Raw genomic sequence first — 23,996 nt, 5'->3', positions numbered from 1 at the left:
AAGTGCGAAGTGACAATCATAAAATGGTCAGCTCTCGGTTAGCCGTAGAATATCTTCTAATATTCATCGCCTTCAAAGGCAGCATGTCCGCGATTCTTAACGGGAACTGGCGCTACTTTCATGCCTCTCAAATCACAGAAAATTCACTCCGTTGTTTCAAACAAATGCCGCTTTCTCTACTTGGGATGTTAAATATCAATTGTAGTGAGAATTAGATTGGAGGACTTAAGTATTAATATAGCTGCAGTTCCAGCGTCATGTTGTTGAGGGCTATTTTGCATTAAGGAGATAATATACAAGTAATATATTATTTAAATCGAAATGAATAACTTCTTCAAAGTATGTAAACTCACGGGACACGACAGGTAATTCTCAAAGCGTAAGTTATTGTCACCTTTATGAGGTGTGTGACATATGAGACAGCTTGTTGATAGTAATGGCTTGTTTTAATGCAGACAGGCCTTGAGGGGGTGGCGCAGGGTTCCTTCATCTGAACAGGATGTGGGCTGAAGGAGGATAGAGTCCAGAAGATAGTGATAGATGAAGTATGAGATAAGAAGTTATATTCTTTCCCCATCACATAGCCACGGCCAAAACCAAAAGACGATTCCAGCTCATTCATTCCACATGTGAAGGCATACTTCCTCTTTAGACTGGCAGCGCTGAAATAATATATGCAATGTTTGATAGACTGTTTAAAAATGCCGTCTAACGAAAGGTCAAGTGAAAGCGACGTGATACGTTTATGACACACTGTTGATCGGAGAACTTGATAACACGCAGTAGCTCAGTAATTTAGATAGACCATCTTTAAAATTAGGACTCATAATTGAGAAAGAGGAGCTTTAAGCAGATTGTATAAACGCTTTTCAGGTTGTTTTAATCCGCGGTTAGTAGGATTTTATGGCATTCCGCAGACCGGTGCTTTCTGTGACTCATCCAAACGAAACACAACAAAACACCAGGATAGCATTTCACAAGAGTTAAAAGCGCATTCAACAAAAACCAGGATCCTGTTAAAACAAAAGTTAAATGAGCCATTGATATGCTTCTTTCATGTCTGCATATATTTGTTTTCACAGATCTTTGGCAGTATTATGCTGGAGTGTGAGTCAATAAATGCAAAGTCAATTTTCTGTTTTAGCCGCTTAATATCAATAGATGGGAAAAAACCAAAAGCACGCATTTTGCTTGAATTGTTAACTTTTGTCCTATTTCTCCGGTCGCCGGTATAAATTCTTGCAATATTAATGTTGGAGTAATGATGAAAGGTGCAATTTCGTGTGCTGGCACAGCGTGTCATAAAATCAATGCATCTCTGTAAATGGTTTGAGCAGTACATTAAAAGTAATGTGCAGCCTAGTATATAAATACTTTTTTGATCTGAGAGTATGTGAGGGCTAATAAGTTAAAAGGAATGTCAGTTCTTTAGGACATGTGCACCATTTAACATACATTTCCTTGGGAGTGTTTTTGTCTATACAGGCTACACCAAGTAAACTCTCTTGTTCCTCTGGCAGGTTCTTTTGAATAGAAACGAATGTATAAGATCTCCATACTATGCACTGACTAATATTAGGCTTTCTCTACTATGATTGATTTAATGCTGCAAGGCAAGCACATATGCATTTACGCGTACGCTTTGTTTGACTACAGTTCTCCATAAATTAAATAAATTCCCATGAAAGCATTCCCTTCAGAAATATCAGAGGCGCTTCCAACAGTCGGTTACAGTGGTGATCCTGAGAAGGCAGGAGCTCTCCTATTTGTATTGGTGTGTTAGTTTACAATATTGTCTTACATGACATGCCACAGCATTACGTAAAGTTCCGTAACTACAGTAGATCATTTAAGAGCGGTTTAATGGGAAAAGAGTAGGCAAGCTAGAAGAAACCAGGAGCTGTGAGATAGGTGCATGGACGGACAATATCCAAAAGGAAAAAAAAGCAGGTTATGACAAAGAATGAGTCACTTATCGCTGTTATTCAGGGCTGTGCTTCTGCTACTATAGACTACACACACACACACACACACACACACACACCTACTTTGGTTAGGACGTGGATAGACAGTCCACCTCGCGCGTGTCATGTCTGCATGGCTGTTGTAAACGGCTCCGCATCGTTCCGGAGTCGTTTATGAATGAAGTGTTTTTCACATAAGGCAGAAACATGGCCAGGTTCGGCGGGAAGGACTGCTGGTGAACCCGCGCGCACCGGAGCGCATAGTTGGCTGACGCTTCGGATTCTTCGTCAGTTACTTTTCGGCCATCAACTTGTCTCCGTGCGTCGCTGCTTTTGCATCCGCTGAATCGACTGAAATGGATACGTCTAAACGAATGCTGATTTTATACCTAACCTGCTCGTTGGGACCCGTGAGTATCAACACTTCATCCGTCATTTTATTCAGTTTTACCTGTAATCACTCGTCGACGAAACAAAAGTTATTTAACACACCTAGTCCTCAAACAGTTTGTCGGGTCCATGGATATAAAGATGCCTTTCCATTTTTCGTCTTTTCAATGAAGATTTTTTGCGTCTCGAACCTAAAGCCACGTTAAGTCGTGCTGTCGAAACAAGCGTCTAGTTAACTGTTGCTCTTTTGCTTTTCTGTCTCGGAGCAATTGTTGCCCTGTTTTCTCTCATATAGTGCAGAAATTTGTAAAAGAGCTGAATTAAACAGTACATTTCGTGAGACTCTGAAGTACTTCACTGGCTTGCGGTCAGCTTGGATAAGAGCGCGATCAATTAAAACTCTCTCCTCTCCATTATCCGCCAGAAATGAATCACATTTAAGTTTAAAAACAAGGTAGACATGACATAATTATGTGGATTAAAGAGCTTCTCCTGTGCACCGATTTTTGATAAAGCGTAGCCTATCAGTGGTATTTATAAAGCTGATTTATACAGTTAAATAACCATTTAGATGGTGTGCCTTTGTGGGGATGTTTTTCAGCGTTGCGTTTTGCTCGTCTGCAGGGCCAAAGCATCTTCTGCGAGCATGCACCTCACCAGCGGGGATGTAGCTTTCCATCAAAACGAGCGTGGAGTTGTTCATTGAATTAATTCAAATTGACTCGACAAATGGACTAAAGCTATATAAAGCTATAGGCTGCTTATTTATCATTTCACAACATTTTAAAATGCGCCGACATGTTAAAAGGATGCTTTGCCTTACACTTAATGTTAGAAATCTGGTCATTCCTGCAGGTTAACCTGGAATATCAATATTTATTTTTAAATGCTTAAGGTTTAGTGCTCCTGACTGATATTTCTAGTACAAACAGTATTCATTCACAGGACCAGTGTTACCACCAGAGGATTTCCTAATATTCAAATACGAACCATCAAAGCCGGTTGTCAAATTGTTAATGATGCTATTAGAAAGAGTGAAAAGAATGATTTTCTTTTCTTATTGTGACGCCATGGTAACAACCCTCATTTTCTTCTCTGTTCATCCCTGTGTCCATGTCAGCGCTGTCCTTGATCACGGCCTTTCCTCACTGCAGACGGTAGTGACTCACGTCTCTATAAAGTACAGCTTAACATGCAACTGAATTTACTTCTGAAGATGTCCCCCCACGCAGTACGCTATAAAGTCAAAAGGATGCTATTGTTTGCTCTGGGCAGAGGGTATAGAAAACCTGCGCTTTTAATTGACACAACATTGCGCTTGAGCTAAAATATACACTGAATAGCACACCTCTCAAGATGCTCGTGCAATGAGCTTTATTTATGGGGCTATTGTCGTGCAAAACAAGTTGTAAAACCCTGCGGTAGATCACGCGTACCGCCTGTTCCCGTACCAGGGTAACGTTTGGCCCATGGTCGTATTTTCTGTAAGCCTGTGGACTGGTTTGGTAAACATAACCATAGCTCTGCGGTGAAATTTTGATTGATGCCACCTCTCAGTGGCCTCATCTTTAGAGTACCTGCCATAAATCTCACTGTCCTATGGCGCTCCATGGGAGCGTTTTCTTATATAGCACAGCCTACATTTTAAGGAAAATTGGATACAGCTGCAGAGAGACAGCTTCAAGACAAATAATTTATGTATTGTGAACTTTCCGGCTTATAGATGTCCGGAGGTTAGTCCTTTAGGGATTGACAGAGGTGAAAGGAGACAATTATTAAAACCTCTGTGCGGTGCAGGTACTTATGCTACGCTTGTTAAATTTTGAAGCAGCAATATGAATTGTCCTGCCCTTCATCAAATCTCCATGACACTCAGGAAAAGGGAGAGGCAGTGTCACATGTGCAACCAGTTCACTTCATTCTCTCCAAACAGTAATTGTGATCAAAGGTCTGCTGCTATTCGGAAATGTGATGTAATGTTCCCTGAATCTTCAAAAAAACGTAGATGTGTTTTATTGCAAGTAAAACGGACCTCTCGTCAGAATCTTGTGATTGTGTTATTGATTTACACAGATGCTGTCTATCCAGATGTGCGAGATCATGTGGGAGCTGGAAGCGGAGAAAAGGGAATGTTTGTCCAAGCTGGAAAACATCACGTCAGGTATGTACCGTGCATATAAGTCACTGTATGACAACTGCGAATGTATATAAAGACAATGGTTTCTGTATATTGGTGATATGCACTGTAAGAATATTCTGTTACGTAAAAACACATTACATGGTACAAAAGTGACAGCTGTGGTTGCCAGATATTGACTACGAAAATATAGTGGCAAATATATTTAGATATCGCAGGGCTAGTGTTCATATTTCACAATCACAAGTGATGTATTTTTTATACACCAAAATCTGCCTTTTACCAAGAGGTTTGTGAAATATGGCATAAACTCTCATCATTTAAATAAAAAAACCAGTTGCCGTTCACATCACAAAGGCGCTTGATGAATTAGAGTTACTGTCTTTTAGCTTTGGCCAATACTTGTATGTGGACTGTGCACAAAAAAAAAAAATCCTAATGCACCTGAAATTAAAATACTGCAGCAAACAAATAAATTAAATAAATAGCAGATGTAACCTAACATATAGTAATCACTAATAGAAATATAAAATAAGCAAATATGTTTATATAAAATATGATCATGTGTCAGACAGGGATTTCTGAAAATGCCATTTTACAATTTCTCAACTTAAATTATATGGTAATTCATAGTTTTTTCTTTCCTAAAATAATAAATCTGACGTTTTCCTGTTTAAATCATGTACAGTTTTTCTTTGCAGTTAACCAATTAACTGTTTTTTTTTTTTACTGTGCTGTTATTGTTCAGAGGATTTAAATGTGGAGTTTTTTTTCTAATGGTCTTGGTTTTAAATGATCTCTTCATCAGCCAAAAATAGCAGCATAACTCCATACAGGAATACTGTAAGCACAGAGCAGTGTAAAATGTGGATTATGAGGTTGGGCTAATACTGCAAGAGCAACATTTTGTGTTTTAAGATCTGATTAAATGTGCAAAAATACATAGCTGCTTATCTGCATATCCGCAAAAGTGTCAATATTTTTTTCCCTCATTTCTTCGCACAGGCTGCAGTCAGCTCAAACCTCTCTTCTCATTACTGCAGACAAATTGAGCAGATAACTGTTGTTTTGTGTTTGTTTGTCTGATCGGGTTTTGCTGGTTAATTAGGCAGAAATGTCACTCTGTGAAGTGTGATCTTTACAACATCAGAGTTTTTACTGTCGTTATCTGTAAAAAAAAAAACCCAAAAAACAAAACACAGTAGTGTTTTGGGCAACAGGTTAGCTTTTCTTGCGACATAAAGATTTTGGGGTTTTTAATGAATTATTTTGCGTCATTGATTAGTTAGTTAGTGAGCCATTTTCAACTGATGATGCTTTTTCAAAAAAATGAGCCGTGTGCACTCCCATATTAAAGTCTGATTCTGCTGTAATAATGAAAAAAACATGAAAAAGGAGGTTGACAATGATATCAAGTTTTATCTTTGACTTCTAATTACTGGCAAGGTGGACAATAACCACGAATGAGATATGATAACACATATTTCATTGTAAATTCTAATTATACATGGAATATTGGGGCACCTTAATTACTGGAATCGTTCATTTGTGTTTTTGTGTCATTTGTGGATGATTTGTGTGTGTGAAAAACTAGAATGAGTCAATTAAAAGTGGACTTTAAGAGCTCCGGTGCCTGCCTATTGGGCATGTACTGTACCTCATTAAACCAAAACACTGCCTGTTCCAGCCTAATCTAATATCGATTTTGTTCTGACAAAGCAATTAGAAAAGCTGGTTAGCTGCGAGTTTGAGGTCTGATTATCCATGAGCTAGTGTGCCAAGTTTATGTGTTGCCTTTTGTGTTTCCTGTGATTTAAATCTCAATCACAAATCTCCCCTGAGCAATATATCTTAGACCAACATGCAAATTGGTTTCTCAGACTGTGAGATGAACTTTGATAAAGCCCTCTCCCATGGCATTGTGCATGATTGTTTTTTCTCTGTCGTGTAGCCCAGTCTGTTTAATATCTAAATCTTTTATATCTACATTCTCAGAGTAAAGAATAAAACATGGGATTAAGTTAGTTCACCAAATCATACGGTGTAAACTACTTTAAAGTAGATATGGAAGGAAAATTATGGTATCTTATTGCATGTTATTGGTTTCATTGTGAACATACATTCAAACAAATATTTATTTTATCTTATTTTTTTCTTTTATCAAAATGTAACGATTCAATCTTCCAGTAAAATCACAGATAAATCTCTGACACATGCTGGATTTAGGCTTTGCCTTCATCCAGTCAACAACGGATGAATAGATGGACTTTTTCGGTTGTATTGTCATCTACAAAAGAAGATATCGACTACTACTTACTGTATGTTACATCACCACTGTATTTTTGTATTTATTGTATCCTACAAAATCAGACTAACATTTCTGTAGCCATCTGTCCGTGTCTGCCTGTACCGTGTGAATTAGCTATAAGAGGATGAGTTGAGCAAAAATAATTGTATCAGTCTGTGCAGAACATGGCCTGAGTGTAACAACATTGAGATTAGCCAGTCCGATTTCCTCTGATTTTAGGGATTACTCAAAAGGTTAGGTTTAGGTGTAGAGATATAGTCAAGACTAAATTGGATTAAAGGTGCTATCTGACACAGAGTCCTTTTAACTAGGTATGTCTGCAAACATATTATAGTCTTTTTATGCTTTAGTAGAGTCAAAATCCTACATACAGCACCTTGTTGTTTCAAGGTCAACATCAGCAGGACGTGCATAGGACTGTATCAACTGGTTAAAGAGACAGTCTAGACTTTATCCCCAATTATTTTCATATATCTTGTCAGTATTAATCTCCTAATAAGTTTTTCTTCACTTTTTCAAGGTTGCACAGGTGAATGGGATTTAGCATGCTGGCCATCAGCTAGGATTGGGGAGTTGGTCACCATCCCCTGTCCAAATTACTTTAGCCATGTCAGTGATCAGAGAGGTATGTCAATATCTTTTTCAATACAATACAATACAATATGCTAAATGTTTTATAATAAACCTGTATTTCTCCTTGTGTTTTCGCTGTACTCCACTTCTAATATTCCCGCTAAAGTCTTCTGAAGTCACTATATACAACAATCTCTTTGGGGACTTAGGCCTTTGAGAGAAAGCAAATGTCCTCACGACTGAATTAGCATCATAACCAATGTCACATTGTTCTCAAAGCCTTCTTCTAAGTTCTTATGATTAGTCTTTGATAACTCTGGAGAAATTAGAAAGTTTGTCTGTGCTACTGGGACCTGCTGCTGTTATTTAGCAGAGAAATTGACGCACAAACTTTCTATTCATGAGAATTTCTCTGTGAAGAGCCTCATGGGCCAATTATTTGCTGAAAGTTTATGACCACTGTAATTTATTTAAAACGAGAAAAGCCACGGGTAACTTTTAATACTGTTCAGTAAGCTTTTTGTGGTTGTGTTTGGCTAATCAGGATTAGCTTTATATTAAGCAGCTGAACATGAAATCAAGGAAACTTGTTTATTGACAAGAGATTATTTTATTTACACACACACTCAGACGTTGGTATTTGTGATTTATGAGGACTCTCCATTGGCGTAATGGTTTTTATACTGTACAAACTATATGTTCTATTGCCCTACACCTAAACCACACACACACACACACACTAACATATAAAGAATGTATCACAGTTTCAACAAATATCTTAATCAGCACAAACGAATCCAGCATTAATTATGATAAAACTCACTATTAATACAGTGGGCAGTAATATAAGAGGTTTCATTCATACATATGTCCATTTGAGTCCTTGACTTACTGATGTACTGTTTGCTGACTGCCTAATAACAAAACTGCTTTCAGCATAATATTACTAGCTTGCAATCATCAGGATCACTGCTGACCTCAAGTTCTCTTAGACTGTCCAATGGACCTGTCAGTCATACAGACCTTTGATGGACAGGTTTAAACATGAGCACTCATATCACGCCAGATGTCATTAAAATGAGGCCTTACCCTGATTTATTTTAGTGTATGTAACAATCTAGGGAATTGAGAAATGTCCTTTGTCAAAAAAGTTAAAGTATCAGCTTTTATTTTCATATTTTCATTTTGATTTGACTCCACCTCTTAAATTTCTCCTTTCTCCTTCAAGCACGCAGAGGAGGGAAAGGAGTCATTTTTGACTTTAGAAGATGAAATAAAATGTCTGTAGGAGCTGAGAACTGACTACGACAGTTAGGTTTGACGCAAGAGCTCTAATAAAAGTATTTCATGAGTTTGGGTTGCTCAATAATCATGAAATTTTAAGTGAAAATGACTGGCTGGATCAATAATGTTTAAAAAGTGATCCTTAAAAGCAGTAGTGGCATCCATGTAATGTAGGGTCCATTTCTGTAACGATACATCATTGTGGACAATACAGACCTTTTGGTGGAGCTCCAAAAAGTAGCTGTGGCGCATTGACTTTCTTTTATTCAAAGTGTAATTTTTTTCTTTATAGGATCTCCATATGGACGATGCAGAATCTGAATTAATTCATTTGAATGTCCTTCCACTCACTTTTGCTTTCTGTCAGAATTTCAGCTTTGATTTACGACCGTAATTTTCATCCTATGAACTGTTTACACACATCTAATGGCTTCCAGGTCATATCTGTGTCTTGCTGAAAGGGGCATGCCTTTCCTGTGAAACTCTGAGTGCTCTGAGAGAGTGCTTTCTGGAAGAAATCCAAAACATGGATTGAGGGATTTAGATGGTACAGGGTGAAATGGAGTGGATTTATCTTCCTCATGCGCTTGTGGAGTTCATGCGGGAGATAGCCTTTGGTGAGCCGTGATGCAGGCCAGATGTGATTGGGGAAAAGACATGAATATATTAGATTGGGGGTGGGCCGACTTGATCATGTGACGGGGAAAAACTGATAACTAACTGACTGGGAATGTTGAGTTGGATTTTAGGGGAGACAAAAGCATATATAACAAACGTGATGATGGAACAATTTATGAAACAGAGGGAAGAACAAAGGACAGGCTTGAACTCAGTGGACACAAAAATCCTCATTAATTTATAGCAAACAGATTGAGGCTTTCTGGACCAATCAAAGGAACCATTTGTTTTCCTTAGCACCGACTTCCCAGAAACGTTCCATGTTTATTGCCCAGAAAGAGTGTTTAAAAGATATTGAACAGTGAATGTTGATGATTTTAGCTAGAATTGTTTTATGAGGGTTACGCTGCATTAGTGATTGCTGCGATTATGCTGATTTCAACATACTTTCTATGCGAAAGTTATGCAACAGTTCGTTGGATTGGATTGCTTTTGTAAAGCCAGTTGTATTCGCTTCATTTAATGACCTGCGCAATTCTGTCCATCAAAGCTTTCTGTATTGTGAAGAGTCTCCTTTTTGTCTGTTTGTAGCCCAACCAGACTTGTAGCGGCTCTAAATGACATTATCAACACTTGAATATCAAACAAAGTGGCATTTATTTCAGAAAAATGCAGTACTGAATACATTTTGGGAGTAGAATCAGTTTATGGCTCTTTGCTATTAGCAGTGATGCTTTGTGTAATCAAGCCTGAAGATTAAATCTGACTCCCGGTATTCCAGCTGTTCCTGTATTATCCAGCAGGAGTAAAATTCTTTCCTTGAAGTTTAATCTGTCCAGTAGTAGTATCAGATTATAGATTCGAAAGAATCTACCAGATCTTGTGTTACGGACTAATCAAGAAGCAATTCATTTTTATAGGAGCATGAAAAGGAAAACAAGCGTTACGAAACTTGGCAGCACACATATCCATGTCATAAATTTATTTTGGGTGGAGCTTCTTGTGTCCTAACACATGTGAACTTTTTACCTAGGAGCTTTACAGCAAACGTGCAGTCATTAATCTTCTCAACTGTTCAGAGTGGTTTCTTTGCTCATAACTCAGTCTTCACTTTCATGTCAATAGTGCAGTGACCTCGTGATTACACCTCATGTAAATGTTCAGAAAGTAAACTTTACCAAGCCGAAGCTGTTCAGTGTTACTTTTCATGCTTGCAAGCAAAGGTAAACACACCTTAAAGGAAAGCTCCAGGTTCTGATAACCACACACACACACAAAATTGCTGAATGTGATGAATGAGTCCCAATAGAAGTGAATATGGGCAATCTGATTTTATTTATGAAATATTTATAGATATATTGAAATTATATTTTTTTTATTTTTGTCATTTTATTCATATGAATTTTTAAAGTGCCCCTATAATGGTTAATGAATAGATTATATTTAAGTTTTTTTACCACTCTAAAAGAGAGCTGTGTTACACACTGCATAAATGATCATTTTCAAAAATCCACAATAGGGAAACTTTAATATTGATATATTGTTTTGCATATATAATATACATTATATATTATATATTTCTATATTATAATCATCATAGTTTTTAATTTGTAATTTTAGTACTAATTTAGTACCAATGCAACATTTTACATTTTTTAGGTTTTTAATCTAATATTTATTTTTCAGCTTTATTTCACTTATCAAAAACTATTTAGTAGTTTTTTTAGTTTTCATTTCAGTTCCTGAGCTTTAAACATTAAAACAACTTTTCAGAACCTTACAGGCAAAACATAAATACTCTGTGCTAAAATGACTTAATCACATGACAACAAAAAAATCTTGAAAGACTAAACTGAACTTGACTAAAACACATTTTTTAACAAAAAAATTAAATACAGCTTCACATTTCTGCTTTTAAACACTCCAAAAAAGCCATTCGCTTATATTGTAAGTACCTCAATGTAACCTCCTATTTTTTTAACAAAACAAGGGTGGAAACTCAATTACTTTTCCACAAATGCTGTTGATTGAGCTTAACTTGTATCGAACCCCGAATAGTCCTTTAATTACCCACATTTTTGCGACTTCTCACAGACAGCAGTTCCACTTTTTGAGCCGCTGTCATAATACGTCAAGCAGCTTGTGTTTGAAAGAGAAGGACACACCTACACACCCACCTTCATTGCAGAAAGCTGCTGTAATAACACTTTGCTCAAAGAGCTTTAACAAAAGCCCAGTCTGATTCATGTTTATACAAGTCATGCCGCTATCAATACTTGTTCAAGGACCAAATCTTTACCAGAACCAGAACCCTCATCCTCTCCCTTCAGGCTGGAGATAATCTTGCGTAAATTCTCACAAGGGCAAGCTTTAACCTGAGGCCCACCGTGTATCTCTGCATGCTTAGATGCAGAAGACCTATTCAAAGGCACGCTCTGAAATAACATAACAGCGGGTTGATTAGCTCCCATGTTCGGTCCACATCTTCATACATGGCCCCGACAACGCTCATTGTCTTGTTTTTCGGGGTGATGAAAGCATTCTTCTGACAATCCCTCATTGAAAACAAATCCAGACTTTAGCAGCAGTAGCTTATCTATCCTGGTGCTTGAGATTACACAGACAATGTCTTGTGTGTTTTTAATGCAAAGACATACTGAATGACAGTGATTTTCGCCAATGATTCAAATTAAAAAAAAGTCTTCAAAGGATTTTGTGCTCGGTGGAAGTTATCATTACGAGCTGAGCAGGAGCAGTTTGTACTTGAGTGTATTTGACTACGATCTGTTCGTTAGTTAGCACTAGCGCATGTTTTATGCATTCCTGAATGTCCTCAATCCTCTAAATGTAGATTTTTCGCTCTCTAAAGTAAACATCATCAGCTACACGCACTGCTGGCACGGTGATAATGAGGTTTTCAAGCCGTCCCATCTGAGCAAGATGATCACTGCCACAACTTGCCAAGCGCATATCAAACACACAAAAAAATTTTGCCTGTGTTTTGCCGTCATGTATTTTCCTTCTTGCTTCCCACAGAGCCAATTTAATTGGATGTGGGGCTGGCATTTAACTTCAGAAATGATAAAAATAAGCTTCTCTGTTCATGTTAACATGTTTAAAGGTCGTGGTGGACAGATGGAACAGGGTTCTCTTGGTGCTCATTTGTGTACACGTTCTGTCAATTAATTAAGCTAGGTGTGGTTAAAAAAAAAAGAAGACCCTGATTCTTTTTTGTGGTTAGTTGATAGCTGATTTTATGTCATTTCGGATCAAACATTCTGGTCTAATTAATGTACAGTAGGTTTAGATCAATCCCCGTATGCTGTTGTGTTTTACTGTCTGCAATAGAAGATGTTTTTAGAGGTTCTTTGATGCCCTTACGCTTCCCAAATGAGAAAGGTTTCTACAAATGAGAGTAACATATTCAGGGGGTGAAGAAATCAATGTTTTATTCATGACTCATTTCTCTAATTGTGAGGCAAATCATCCTCGGGGAATTTGTTAGAGAAAAATACAACCAGTCACTGTCCGTACATTGAAATAGCATTTTATTTCGTTTCATTTTATTCATTGCAAACAGAATATTCCCAAATTCTGAGGCATCTGCATGACGTTTCGATACTTGGTTACGTCAGAGACAAATTTATAATCCTTGCCACATAATAGTGGGAATATTTTGGGAGGTGGTGTTGTTAAAAATTCCATTCCTTTCTATTTATCTTCTGTTGTGACATCAACCCTTCAAAAAACCTGGCCTCAAGTGTATGGCAGAAAGGTCATGAATTTGATAAGCGTGACATGGACATTACATGTAGCGCAGAAAAGTGAGAGGAGGATCTAAAGGGTCATTATGGGAACGTCATAATGTGTCCAGTGAGTAAAAGGATTTCCCAGTTGGTATTTCAGGCACCGATAAGACAGACAGGACTACATCTGTTATTTTTCCTCCTCCACTTTGCAGGGAATGATTACCTAATGATGAGCTTGTCTTCTCTTTACTTCTCAAAAACAGACTGGGTGCAGAAATCAGGCCCATTCAGTTTGAAGTCCTCCAGGCCTGAGAGGATTCTCAATCCAATGAGCCTTTAGCACAGTAATCAGTCGCTGGAATCTTCTTTTACAAACTGCAAGGAAAACGTTCCAAAAAATGTCTAAAATAAATTAAATCACAAAATGTTGTGTTGCAATATGAAAAAAGAAGACTAGGGTGTTCCAAGTTTTCCAGTGAATGTAGATATAAGTAATTTCCTGTTGATTAATTAATTGGCCACTTGAGATCCATGAAGTGCTTATTTCCTTTGCTTGTTTTGCAGTAAATGCCAGCTTCGTCTTTGGCTGTGTGTGTTTTTAAGTGTGTCTGAGTAGCAGTGGTGTTTGGAGAAATCAGGCTGTGATCGAATCCTGTAGTTCAACACTCTTCATCTCTCTCTATTTTGACCTATGTATTCATTGTCCTTTTGACCTTTGCAGGAAACATATCGAAGAGCTGTACTGCCGATGGCTGGACAGAAATAAACACAGCTGTCGTTGCTTTTAACTGTGGCTATGACCCCAATATCACAGAGGATGGAAACATGGTGCGTGCTTTTGCTTTGTTCTGATTGGCACCCAATGAGTTCTGAAACAAACTAACCAAATAATCCAACAATCGAATACGGTTAAGACATAGACAGTTATTTTTGAGGCTGACCTTAGTGAACGTGGATTTGTAGGAGTTTCTTTTTCAAGTGCAATATTTATAGGAGGAGCGTAATGATAAAGAGAGTATTGATAAATTATGCAACATTATTTATTACGGTGTGCGCTTGTCAGTTGCAGTTACTAGTTGCATGTATTAACCCATTCTGCACTTAGCTGTGATAGTTGCTCATTTTCAATTGTTTTGGTAGACTGCTTTAGCCGTTATAGAAATGAGTGTATACTAATAAGTGTATACTTTCTTCTTTCAGACAAACACTCTTGAGATTTTTTTTAGAAATGTATCCTGGCTCTTCCAAGCTTGGTAATTCTGGTGGATGGTGGCCATGATTTAAGTTCCATAAAGTACTGTGTTCTGAAACAAATGTATACACCTCTGGGGTGTAGCATTACTAAGCTTGGAAGAGCCAGGATACATTTTTAAAAAACTCTGACTGTGTTCATCTGAAAGAAAAAAGTAATATACACCTAGGGTGGCTTGGGGGTGAATAGATTATGGCGTAATTTTCATCAACTATACCTTTAAGGTGTAAAGATATTTTTATGAAGGACGAATGTTTCGGATGCAGTTTATAAAACATGAATAACGTAATGTGAGGTCATATTATTTTTCAATGTGTGAAAATTTCAGATGAGCAATCGTATACTGTTCTTCCGTATCAAGAGCCTTGCAGATATTTCAAACTAAAATATAAAATTGAGTTACTTACAATTTAGTCACTCTATTAAGTTAATATTAGCTTAATATTACACAGCTATTAAAAAGCAGACGTTGCTCTAATCGGTTAAGTAAATGATTCAGTGACTCACTCATATAAGGATCAGCGGTCGTCTCCAAAATCTCATGCTTCCTGAGAAGGTCTTTCTTTTGAATAATTAGTTACTTGGCCACTGTTTAAAAAAGGTATGTTTTATATGTGTGTGTGGTATTCAGAAATACAAGTAATAATGTAAATATACTCTATTTGTCCGTGACTTGCCACTATCAGTTGCGTAACCTTTTTAGTTTTTGGATTAATCCATGTTTTAAACAAATTGGTTGAATAAATCAATAAAGAGAGTGTCTTGCCATCACCTACTGGTATGTTGTAAATCTAATCAAAGCATGATTAAGATATTCAAAGCAAATCAAGACTGATTTTGCAGTTCTGATTCCAGTTCTACATAATCATCGTTAGTGTGTTTCTGAGTTTAAGTAGCAGTCATTCACTCTTTCTTTCCTTGTAGGGTGAATTCCTGGGCTCTGTGAGAACTGGGTACACTGTTGGTCACACTGTGTCTCTCATATCCCTCATCATTGCCATCGTCATTCTGTGCTTTTTCAGGTAAATCCTCCATTCAACTCAAAACATACCATTGACTTGTGTTATAAGACAGGACCTTGGCTCACATAGAAAAAACTCCCATATAAATCCAATTTGATAGTTTTGTTGTTGTTTTGTTGAGTGCCCACATTTTGTATGATTGATGTGGCTATGAACTCGCAGCAAATCAATGTTCTGCTTAATAATACCAGCCAGATGACCTTGTTCAGAATTACTCATTTTATATCACATGTAACAATGTGCATTGCGAAAGAGCACAGATTCGGGCATTTGATATGGTTGTACACATAATCCATTATTGCACAACCTCTCAAAATGGTTTAGTAGTTTGTAGCAAGCAGCTTTGCCGTGCACAAGCTTCCCAGTAGTAAATTAACCACAGTGAATGTTCCCCTGAGTGACCTCAGAGGTCAAGCCACATCTCAAGTGTATTGAAAGCTTGCTTTTTTTTTTTTTACTTGCAACACACTTAATTAAACAGGAACACAGATATTGAGAGTATTTATGTATCACAGACAGCACATGAGTTTCTCTGCCCCTATGAAGGGTACAAGACACTCTTTAGTGTAGATAGCAATATTAATGGAAATGTAATGAATTGCCTCGTCGTGCACATGTGACTATAATGCAGTGTCTATATGCAGTATATCCAGAGCCTATTTTATAGCCATCAGCACATGGTTTATTGCATTTTTGTGTATCATTTATTATGCTAAAACAACTTATTGTGTCTCTTTATCTTTGCTTCTAAGAAAACTCCACTGCACAAGGAACTACATCCACATTCACCTGTTCATGTCCTTTATACTGAAGGCTGTGGCTGTAATTATGAAAGATGTAGTCCTGTATGAGGTGGAGGAACCTGATGACTGCCACTATGAATCTGTAAGTGATTTTTAAGTAAGGGATAATGACTGCTTGACCGTAAAAGTCATTAAGAAGCATCTTAACCCTTAAAAGAGGTTTTAAGGTAGGTAACTATTAGGAGTATGGAAAAGGACTTTTAAGAGGCTTAAGAGTTTCTTTAGCAGTGGAGAAAATGGGCGATACATGAAGAGGGAGAAGAAATGTGTAGTGTTGCACACAATGTTTAACAGTGAGTTAATAAGACACTACACATTAGATATTAGAGACACTATAACATCTCCAACACTGCGCAAAAATGCTGTAGCAACAGAAAAGGAAGTAATTACCACACATTTAGCAACTCGAAAAATGCAACTATCCATCAGTGATGATTTTAGTCACAACCTTCTTTAAGCAAAGTTATCACAAAAACATGTACAGTACTTTCAGACGTTTTGTGAAGTTTTCACACGAATACTATGAATTCAAACATACTTCTCTTTCACATACTGTTTCTATATGCATACTGGGACACAAGGGATGTCTTTTTTCAGTTAAGTTATTTGCAGTGGTTTATGAAAGTGGCTGGGCATTGAAGAGTGTGTTTTTTGGCAACAGTATGTGATTTGGTGGAGATTTCTTTGTTTCTTTGCAAAATTTTGTGAAACATAGTGGTTACAAGGAGTAAAATATGATTTAAAAAATAAATAGGTTAATGCAATATAATGTGGACTGTTGGCTTCAAAAGAAGCATATTAACAACCTACAAGCACACGGTAGGTCTGTCTTTAATGGGATAAATATATCATAAAAAATCATTACCTATGAAAAAAACATGATTTTTACTTTCAGGACTTCATTGTTATAACCCTAGCCACCAACGTCTGCCACTGACCAATCAGAATAAAGTTTTCCTGACACACATATAATAAAGTGTAGCATTCCGGTTATATTCACAATTATATTTCTTGGTACACCGTAAAACATATTAACAGGCATTTAAAAATGACCTTTGTTGGTGTAACTTAAATAGTCAGGTCGATTCAGTGATATTACATCATATTTTTGACTGGAATAAAACCACATAAAGCACATTCTTTAGGTTATACCTGACAAAACCTTCTTACACAGTATTTGATTGCATTTTACTGTATTACTACTTTCTTAGCTGAACGTAACCACATCGTGTGAATGTAATTTTTTTTCCACTCACCCTAAACAAACAGCATCATCTCTGCAATTAATATAGTGTCGTCAGTAAACTGCTCTGATGTTTCGTCACAAGGTTTGCTCTTTAAATGGTGTTTGGCAAAGTACTCTTTAATCTCATTTTTTGGCCAAGCGTAGCAGTGTTTGAGCGGTCCTTCAAGACCTTTAAAGAGTTTGTAAATGACCTCCCTCGTCCGGACATGGCTGACTTTGTATTTACCCAACATCACAGTCATGTTTACCTTGTTTAATGCCATTTTCATAGTTATAAATACCATATGCAGTGTTCCTGTTTCATAATAGCTGTAAAAAAAAAGACATTTTGCTAATTAAATCGAGTCTATTTTGTTATTCGAAAGCTTCCACGGCTTATGTGTGTATAGTAAAGATTTAGTAAAGTGTTCTCTGTGTGTTTTCCTGTATAAACACTCTTCATCTGGCGTTGAGTGTTCTGGGCCGTCTGGATGCAGCTGTCAGCCAACAGAATATGTCACATCTGTCAGGACAACAGGGTGCTCAAACACTCATAATGGCATGGTATCCCCTCTGTGAACCTTTGCAAGGTCACAAAAACATATTTGACATTTAAAGGGCCTTTAGATTACTTAGGCTTAGTTAGGTGCTGTCATTAATTAAAAGGATTCACTATTTAGATCATTTAGGATTATTAAAGATTATTTAGGGCTGTGTGATTCTTGGAATGATAACGAAACACTTCTAGGTGATAATAAGGACATTTCTGGACAGTCAGCTCACTACAAGAGCGTCAAACATTAACAGTGCCATTTTTTATATGTGTGCACACATCTTTAAATGCCCCTCTTTAGAAGTATTGCACAATGTTTTCTAGAGCCTAGTGCATGCAAAACACCAGCGCAAAGGCATTCCCTTTGTTTAAGTACATGGTAAACATGCAAGACCGCAGTTCCTGTTATAATATACACAAGCGCATAATGGCTCTAAACAAATGTCTCTGCATTTTACAGGTGGGCTGCAAGGCTGCCATGGTTTTCTTCCAGTACGGCGTGATGGCCAGTTTCTTCTGGCTACTAGTGGAGGGTCTGTATCTGCATGCTCTTCTGGCCGTATCCTTCTTCTCTGAGAGGAAGTACTTCTGGTGGTACATTCTCATTGGCTGGGGTGCGTATGTGCTCAGTGGCATTAAGACATATTGCCCATCTGCCTCGTAATTCTTTGTGGCAGGAAAGAAACGCCTGTCAAATGCGAATGACAGATTGATCACTAAAGTCAATAAAACCTTGTGCGTGTCCACACTCGAGATTTAACAGTTGACCTTTCCACTGACGTCACTGTATCGTGTTGGCAAAACTTTCACATGGCACTCTGATTTAAGGGTCAAATAAGGTTTAAGGGTAATTAGCAGTCCGCTTCTTCTTTTTTTGGAATTCCTAATGATCCAGTTAAATAAGGAATCCCTGGAAATATTCCTTGTGGCAAAGATGCCAACGTGTCAGAGCTGCATGTATTCAAATATTGACAATATCTCTAGTCAGTAAGTGCGGTTGTGTTACAGGAGTTCCAGGTGTCTTCATAACAATCTGGAGCATCACAAAAGCTTATTTACATGATATTGGGTGAGTAAACGCAGCTTGCTCGCAGAACCGCATTTTGATACAACATACTCATTTGTGGGAGCCATAAAATAATTTTGCTTGCCGTAGCCACTGTTACCTAAGAGTAACGATTAAAAAAAGAGTAAAGGGTATGACTATTTTTATGATTTTATGAGCTCAGTTGAATTTCTGTCTTCTGCACACCTTTTGCCAATAGCTACAGTATAGCTGACACTGTAAATTTCACTGAAGGCTGTTCCTTGATGATAAATGAGGTCTTCATGGAGGTCAGTGGGCTATATTTAGAGCAGAGCTCACAGGAGGAGACATTTGAAGAGAATTTATGTGGATAATTTAATTTTCATTGCCACGTTTTTCTTATTTCTCGTTTGCTTTTGCTTACATTAATTGTTCAAACGGCGAGAGTCCACTTTTCAGCAGCCTTGGCTCTGAAAATATTTTTCGCGGTCATTTTCTACATAGCGTTTTTAAACTATTTATTTAACAGTTCTAGACAGTAAATCAATCAGCTCTGAAAAGAGTCACAACATAAAGTGGCCAATAGTTAACAGGCTTTTCCGCTCAAATTTGACTATTAGGTAGTCCAAACAAATAAACTAAAGTTGAAATCATTTGTGATTATTTATGGCTTCTGAAGAAGCAAGAATCATGACATAACCACCTTGGAGTTCAGGATTATATAAATCCTTAAAATGTAAAAATAAATGTATCTGTGCGTTAAATGGCTACTAACTTTACTCAATAAACCCAAGTGCTCCATTACTAGTTTTATTCTATTATTATATTGACAGATGTTGGGATATTATCGACGATGATCTGTGGTGGATTATTAAAACCCCTATATTGGTAACAATACTGGTGAGTGACCTTACAGCACTATGATATAACAGGTGGTGCGTAAAATACTTTTAAATGATGCCTAATCTGTTTTTCTAGATGAACTTCATTCTCTTCATTTGTATCATCCGGATACTTCGGCAGAAAATCAGTTGCCGGGATATCGGGAGAAACGAGTCACACCAGTACTCGTGAGTTTGTGGACCACATTGCTGTCTTACATGCACAATATAAACACAAATGCATTCCAACATTTTTTTTCTGATCTACAGGAGACTGGCAAAATCGACTTTACTTTTGATTCCCCTGTTCGGGATAAACTACATAATCTTTGCCTTCATGCCTCATCACATCAAGTCTTATGTGCGTTTGGTGTTTGACTTGATCCTGGGGTCTTTTCAGGTAGGCGGCAGGAGACTGGAACATGTTCTATAAGCGTCGCTTATCTAGTTTGGATTCTCTGAATGCCAGTAGAATACTAAGATTGGCCAAAGCAATAGATTCACCGTGGGATCTGCCAGCACGCCGCAACCCCAGACATGCCCAGTGATATTTATTCCCACCACGTTCGTTATGCAGCAAGACGAAAAGGTTATACAGCAAGATCAAATGGCCTTAGTTCATTCCAAAATTTTTTTTTTTTTTTCATAATTTTACATCAATTTTGAGCACAAAAAAAGATATTCTGCAGAATGTCGGTAACAAGCAGCTTACAGTAGCCAATCACTTCCTCATTATTGAACAGAATTAAAGACATTATCAAAATATCTTTATTTGTGAACAACAGAAGAAATAAACAGGTTTGGAACAATAAGAGGGTGAGTATGAGACAAAATATAAAAAAAATTCCCCTGCTACCATTTTAAATACTTCAAAGACTTGCCATCTATCTTACTCTAAAGTCAAACGAGTTGAAAATTAAATATAAACATTTTGTAGACTAATACGCTTGCTTTCGTTAATGGTTGATTTATAATTAAAAAACGTTTATGATAAGAGCAGCATCAGCGTGTCTAAATTAGTGCTTTCAAATGATTAATCGCATCCAAAATAAAAGTTTTTGTTTACATAATAAATATATTTGCGCTGTGCATATTTATTATGTATACATAAATCTAAACACATGCATGTGCATATTTAAGAAAAAAAAAATTCTATATTTATGTATAATATAAAATATAAGGATATAATATATAAATGTATATACACGTAAATATTTTCTAAATATATACCTTGTGTAATATTTATACAGTACATAATAAATAAACACAGTACACATACATATGTAAAAAAACATTTATTTTGGATATCACGATTACGATTAATTGTTTGAAAGCACTAGTATAAATATTATGCTTAGTAAATACTGAAATTAGATACAGAATAAAAATTATTATTTGATTATTTTTATTTGTTTTAAAATGTTTTTGTTGCAAAAATATGAGTACAACTATTGCAATTGAATTTAACATTGTTTTACATAAGCTCAAATTGTTTGTCCTCTTTATTTTTCTATAGGGATTCTGTGTCGCTGTCCTGTACTGTTTTCTAAACGGAGAGGTAATATTACCAGAATTGAATGTTTTTATGTTTTTAACTGTACACGCCAGTCAAAAGTTTGGAAACGCATGACTAAAATATTTTTTACTGACCTCATATACGCACTCTTCAGGTCCAGTCTGAGATCAAACGAAAGTTTAGGCGGTGGCACATGCAGAGATTTCTGGGAGCAGACACCAAATACCAGCAGCCCTCCATGGCAAGCAACGGCCTGAACTTTAGCTCCCAAATCACCATGATGACAAAAAGCAGCCCCTCCACGCGCCGCGCTTCCGCCTGTCAAGATGACTTCTCTGCCGTCTGAGCGCTGAGTGATGCTCCGTCTGAGACGAGACGCAGAAACCAGTCTGGGCTCTACGCACACAGAAAGGGTTCCCCCCCCGGACCACCTCCATCATCTGCAGGTTGCTCGTTCCAGTAGGAACGTGAGGGAAACCGTGCAGCTCGTGAATCATAGGATGTATAACACACATCAATCGGGAGAGAAATACTGTATGCAAGTAAAATGGACTCTGATTGTGTTTCACCACACTACCGACTCAAGCTGGCTTCATAAGGACGCAATATTGTTGCTGAGAAGACTCGTCGGATTGATGGTCCACATCCATTGATGCGTTTTTTTGTACACAACAACGCAGACATTAATCTTCAGCGTTAGAGTTGGTATCTGTTAGCTTTTGCTTTTTTTTCCCCATGCCCTCATTATGCTGCTCAAGATTTCTCAGTCTCTTAATAATCTGTAAAGCTGAACGGTGACCTTTCGGGTCTCTAGTGACCAGGTTTTATTTTTATCTTCTTCCTTATTCCAGGAAAAAACGTGATGTGATTTAGACAGTCTGACATTCTGGTTTTGCATCCGTGTCATGTGCCTGCGTGTCTGTGGACATGTGGACAAACACAAGCGACTCTCATGGAGAGCCATAAAAGCATGTTTACTTGTGCGGCAGAAATAGTGCGTCATGCTTTATGTTTTATAATAGTGATTTATGGTGTAATTGTATAGTTGCGCGTGAAAATGTACGTGGGTTGTGTAACTGTGCACTTGTCTCGCAAAAACAATCGCAAAAGATGCATTTTTAGGGGAGGATTTTTAGTGTGAAGTCTTTTTAGCTGTCATAAGTACATGTGGTGTTAGTCGTAGTTGCTGGCATGAAAACAGTTGCATGCACGGTTCTTGTACCTCGTTGTGAATAAGACGAACGTTTACGAGAAAGAGTTTTGTCGCTGTTTTTGGAAAGTGTATTGTGGATGTTGTCGTCGAAAGTATACGGATCAATTTATTACATTAGATCTTAGTACGCCTTTTATCTTTATATAAAAATATTTATATGCTGTTTAGAGAAAATTCGAGATTTTTCTATTAAATTATGCATTATTTTTATTTTAACAAATGATCTCTATCACCAGCGTGCAATTTAATTTGTTTTCTCTATTGTGTTTTATTTTACTTTTTTGATTTCATCTAAGTTTATCCATCCATCCCTCCATCCATCCGGCATGCATTCGTAAGCACACGTCTACTAATTCTGGCATTAATTCAATCACAATAGCAACTGCTTTGTTTTCATATATTGTGGATTTCGGATTTCATAAAACAGAGACATCGCTATTAGGACGACAATCACATCTTGAGCAAGGATGATAAAGCGAGAGAAACCAGAGCCAGTGGAAGGTGAAGGAGATCTCACTTTGTTTACCTCCCATCTAAAACACATCTGTCATTTATTTATCTACCAAATCCCTTGTTAAACTATTCTCGTAACTCTCCCTCTCTTCGTCCCTTTGCGGATCTCTCCTTATATCATTTTTCGGTGTGTGAATACCAGTGAGCATGCGGATGTCAGAGCAGACCGATTAGCCGAACTCGGCGTGGTCAAGCGTGGTTTAAAATTACAGCGGGATCTCCGATACATAAACAAAGTGATGTTTATAGATGTGAGCAGATGAGCCGACAGGAGGCAGCGTCTCCTGAGGATTGCATTGAAATGAATGACATGACTCCCGTGAGGGGAGGGCTGGAAACTAATCCCAGAAGCTCTCCATGTTAATTAGTACAATATAAATATTAATTATATAAGCATGCAACCCCTTCTTATGTCCAAAAGGCTCATCTTCATTATAGCATAATTCAATTCCCATAACTCATTATTACGACCATAAACATCTTTGTTTGAGAGGCTTATTATTAGATATGCTCTTCTATATAGACCCTGTGATTTATGTTTATTTGCAACTTACTCGTGAACGTCAACATCACTGTATGATTTACAACCTTCCTCTTACTCCACGTTGTTTAGGACATTTGTCCAACGATTGTAATCTTTTGACAGAGTGTAACGCTAAATGAGTTACAGCAGAGTCGGTGTTGTCATCTTTTAGTTTTTTTTTTCAGCACACACGCCGATCTTATGCATGATAACAACACCAAAGGCAAAGAACGAGTGTAAAACGTAACTGTTAAATTGCATATAAAAATCTTAATGGAATGCAGAATTATTCTATTGCAGAGGATTTTGTGCATGCCTGTATTTAGGGCATTTTTATTTATTTATTTATTTATGTTACACAACTACAGTCAGTCAGTTAAGATAACATGAGTTTAGTCTGCAGATATTTTATAGGATTAATGAAATATCAGCCTCTTAGGACTTA

The 23,996-nt window shown here is 37.3% G+C and overlaps 2 protein-coding genes across 2 annotated transcripts in view; both read left to right on the top strand.

Moving 5' to 3' along the window:
* The window catches only part of tox (thymocyte selection-associated high mobility group box), an 839,643-nt gene that overhangs the window by 496,754 nt on the left and 318,893 nt on the right, over positions 1–23,996 (top strand). The window lies entirely within an intron of this gene.
* Positions 1,747–23,113, top strand: vipr1a (vasoactive intestinal peptide receptor 1a). The gene is made up of 13 exons (XM_043259577.1): positions 1,747–2,374; positions 4,428–4,515; positions 7,320–7,424; positions 13,745–13,851; positions 15,200–15,297; positions 16,050–16,182; positions 18,339–18,492; positions 18,887–18,947; positions 19,739–19,805; positions 19,884–19,975; positions 20,057–20,186; positions 21,303–21,344; positions 21,457–23,113. The coding sequence occupies exons 1-13, from the start codon at positions 2,321–2,323 to the stop codon at positions 21,646–21,648; spliced, it is 1,323 nt and encodes a 440-aa protein (XP_043115512.1). The 5' UTR covers positions 1,747–2,320; the 3' UTR covers positions 21,649–23,113.

Source organism: Puntigrus tetrazona, chromosome 2 (assembly GCF_018831695.1).
Source record: "Puntigrus tetrazona isolate hp1 chromosome 2, ASM1883169v1, whole genome shotgun sequence".
Lineage (NCBI taxonomy): Eukaryota > Metazoa > Chordata > Actinopteri > Cypriniformes > Cyprinidae > Puntigrus > Puntigrus tetrazona.
Note: the sequence above shows the minus strand (reverse complement) of the source record. Positions and strands in the feature narration are given on the sequence as shown.

Excerpts from the sequence above, each read along its gene's own strand:
- vipr1a (XM_043259577.1), top strand. The coding sequence starts at position 2,321 with ATGGATACGTCTAAACGAATGCTGATTTTATACCTAACCTGCTCGTTG. Across the intron at positions 4,516-7,319 it reads GCTGGAAAACATCACGTCAG|GTTGCACAGGTGAATGGGAT; the intron begins GTATGTACCGTG and ends CACTTTTTCAAG. Across the intron at positions 19,806-19,883 it reads CTATATTGGTAACAATACTG|ATGAACTTCATTCTCTTCAT; the intron begins GTGAGTGACCTT and ends CTGTTTTTCTAG.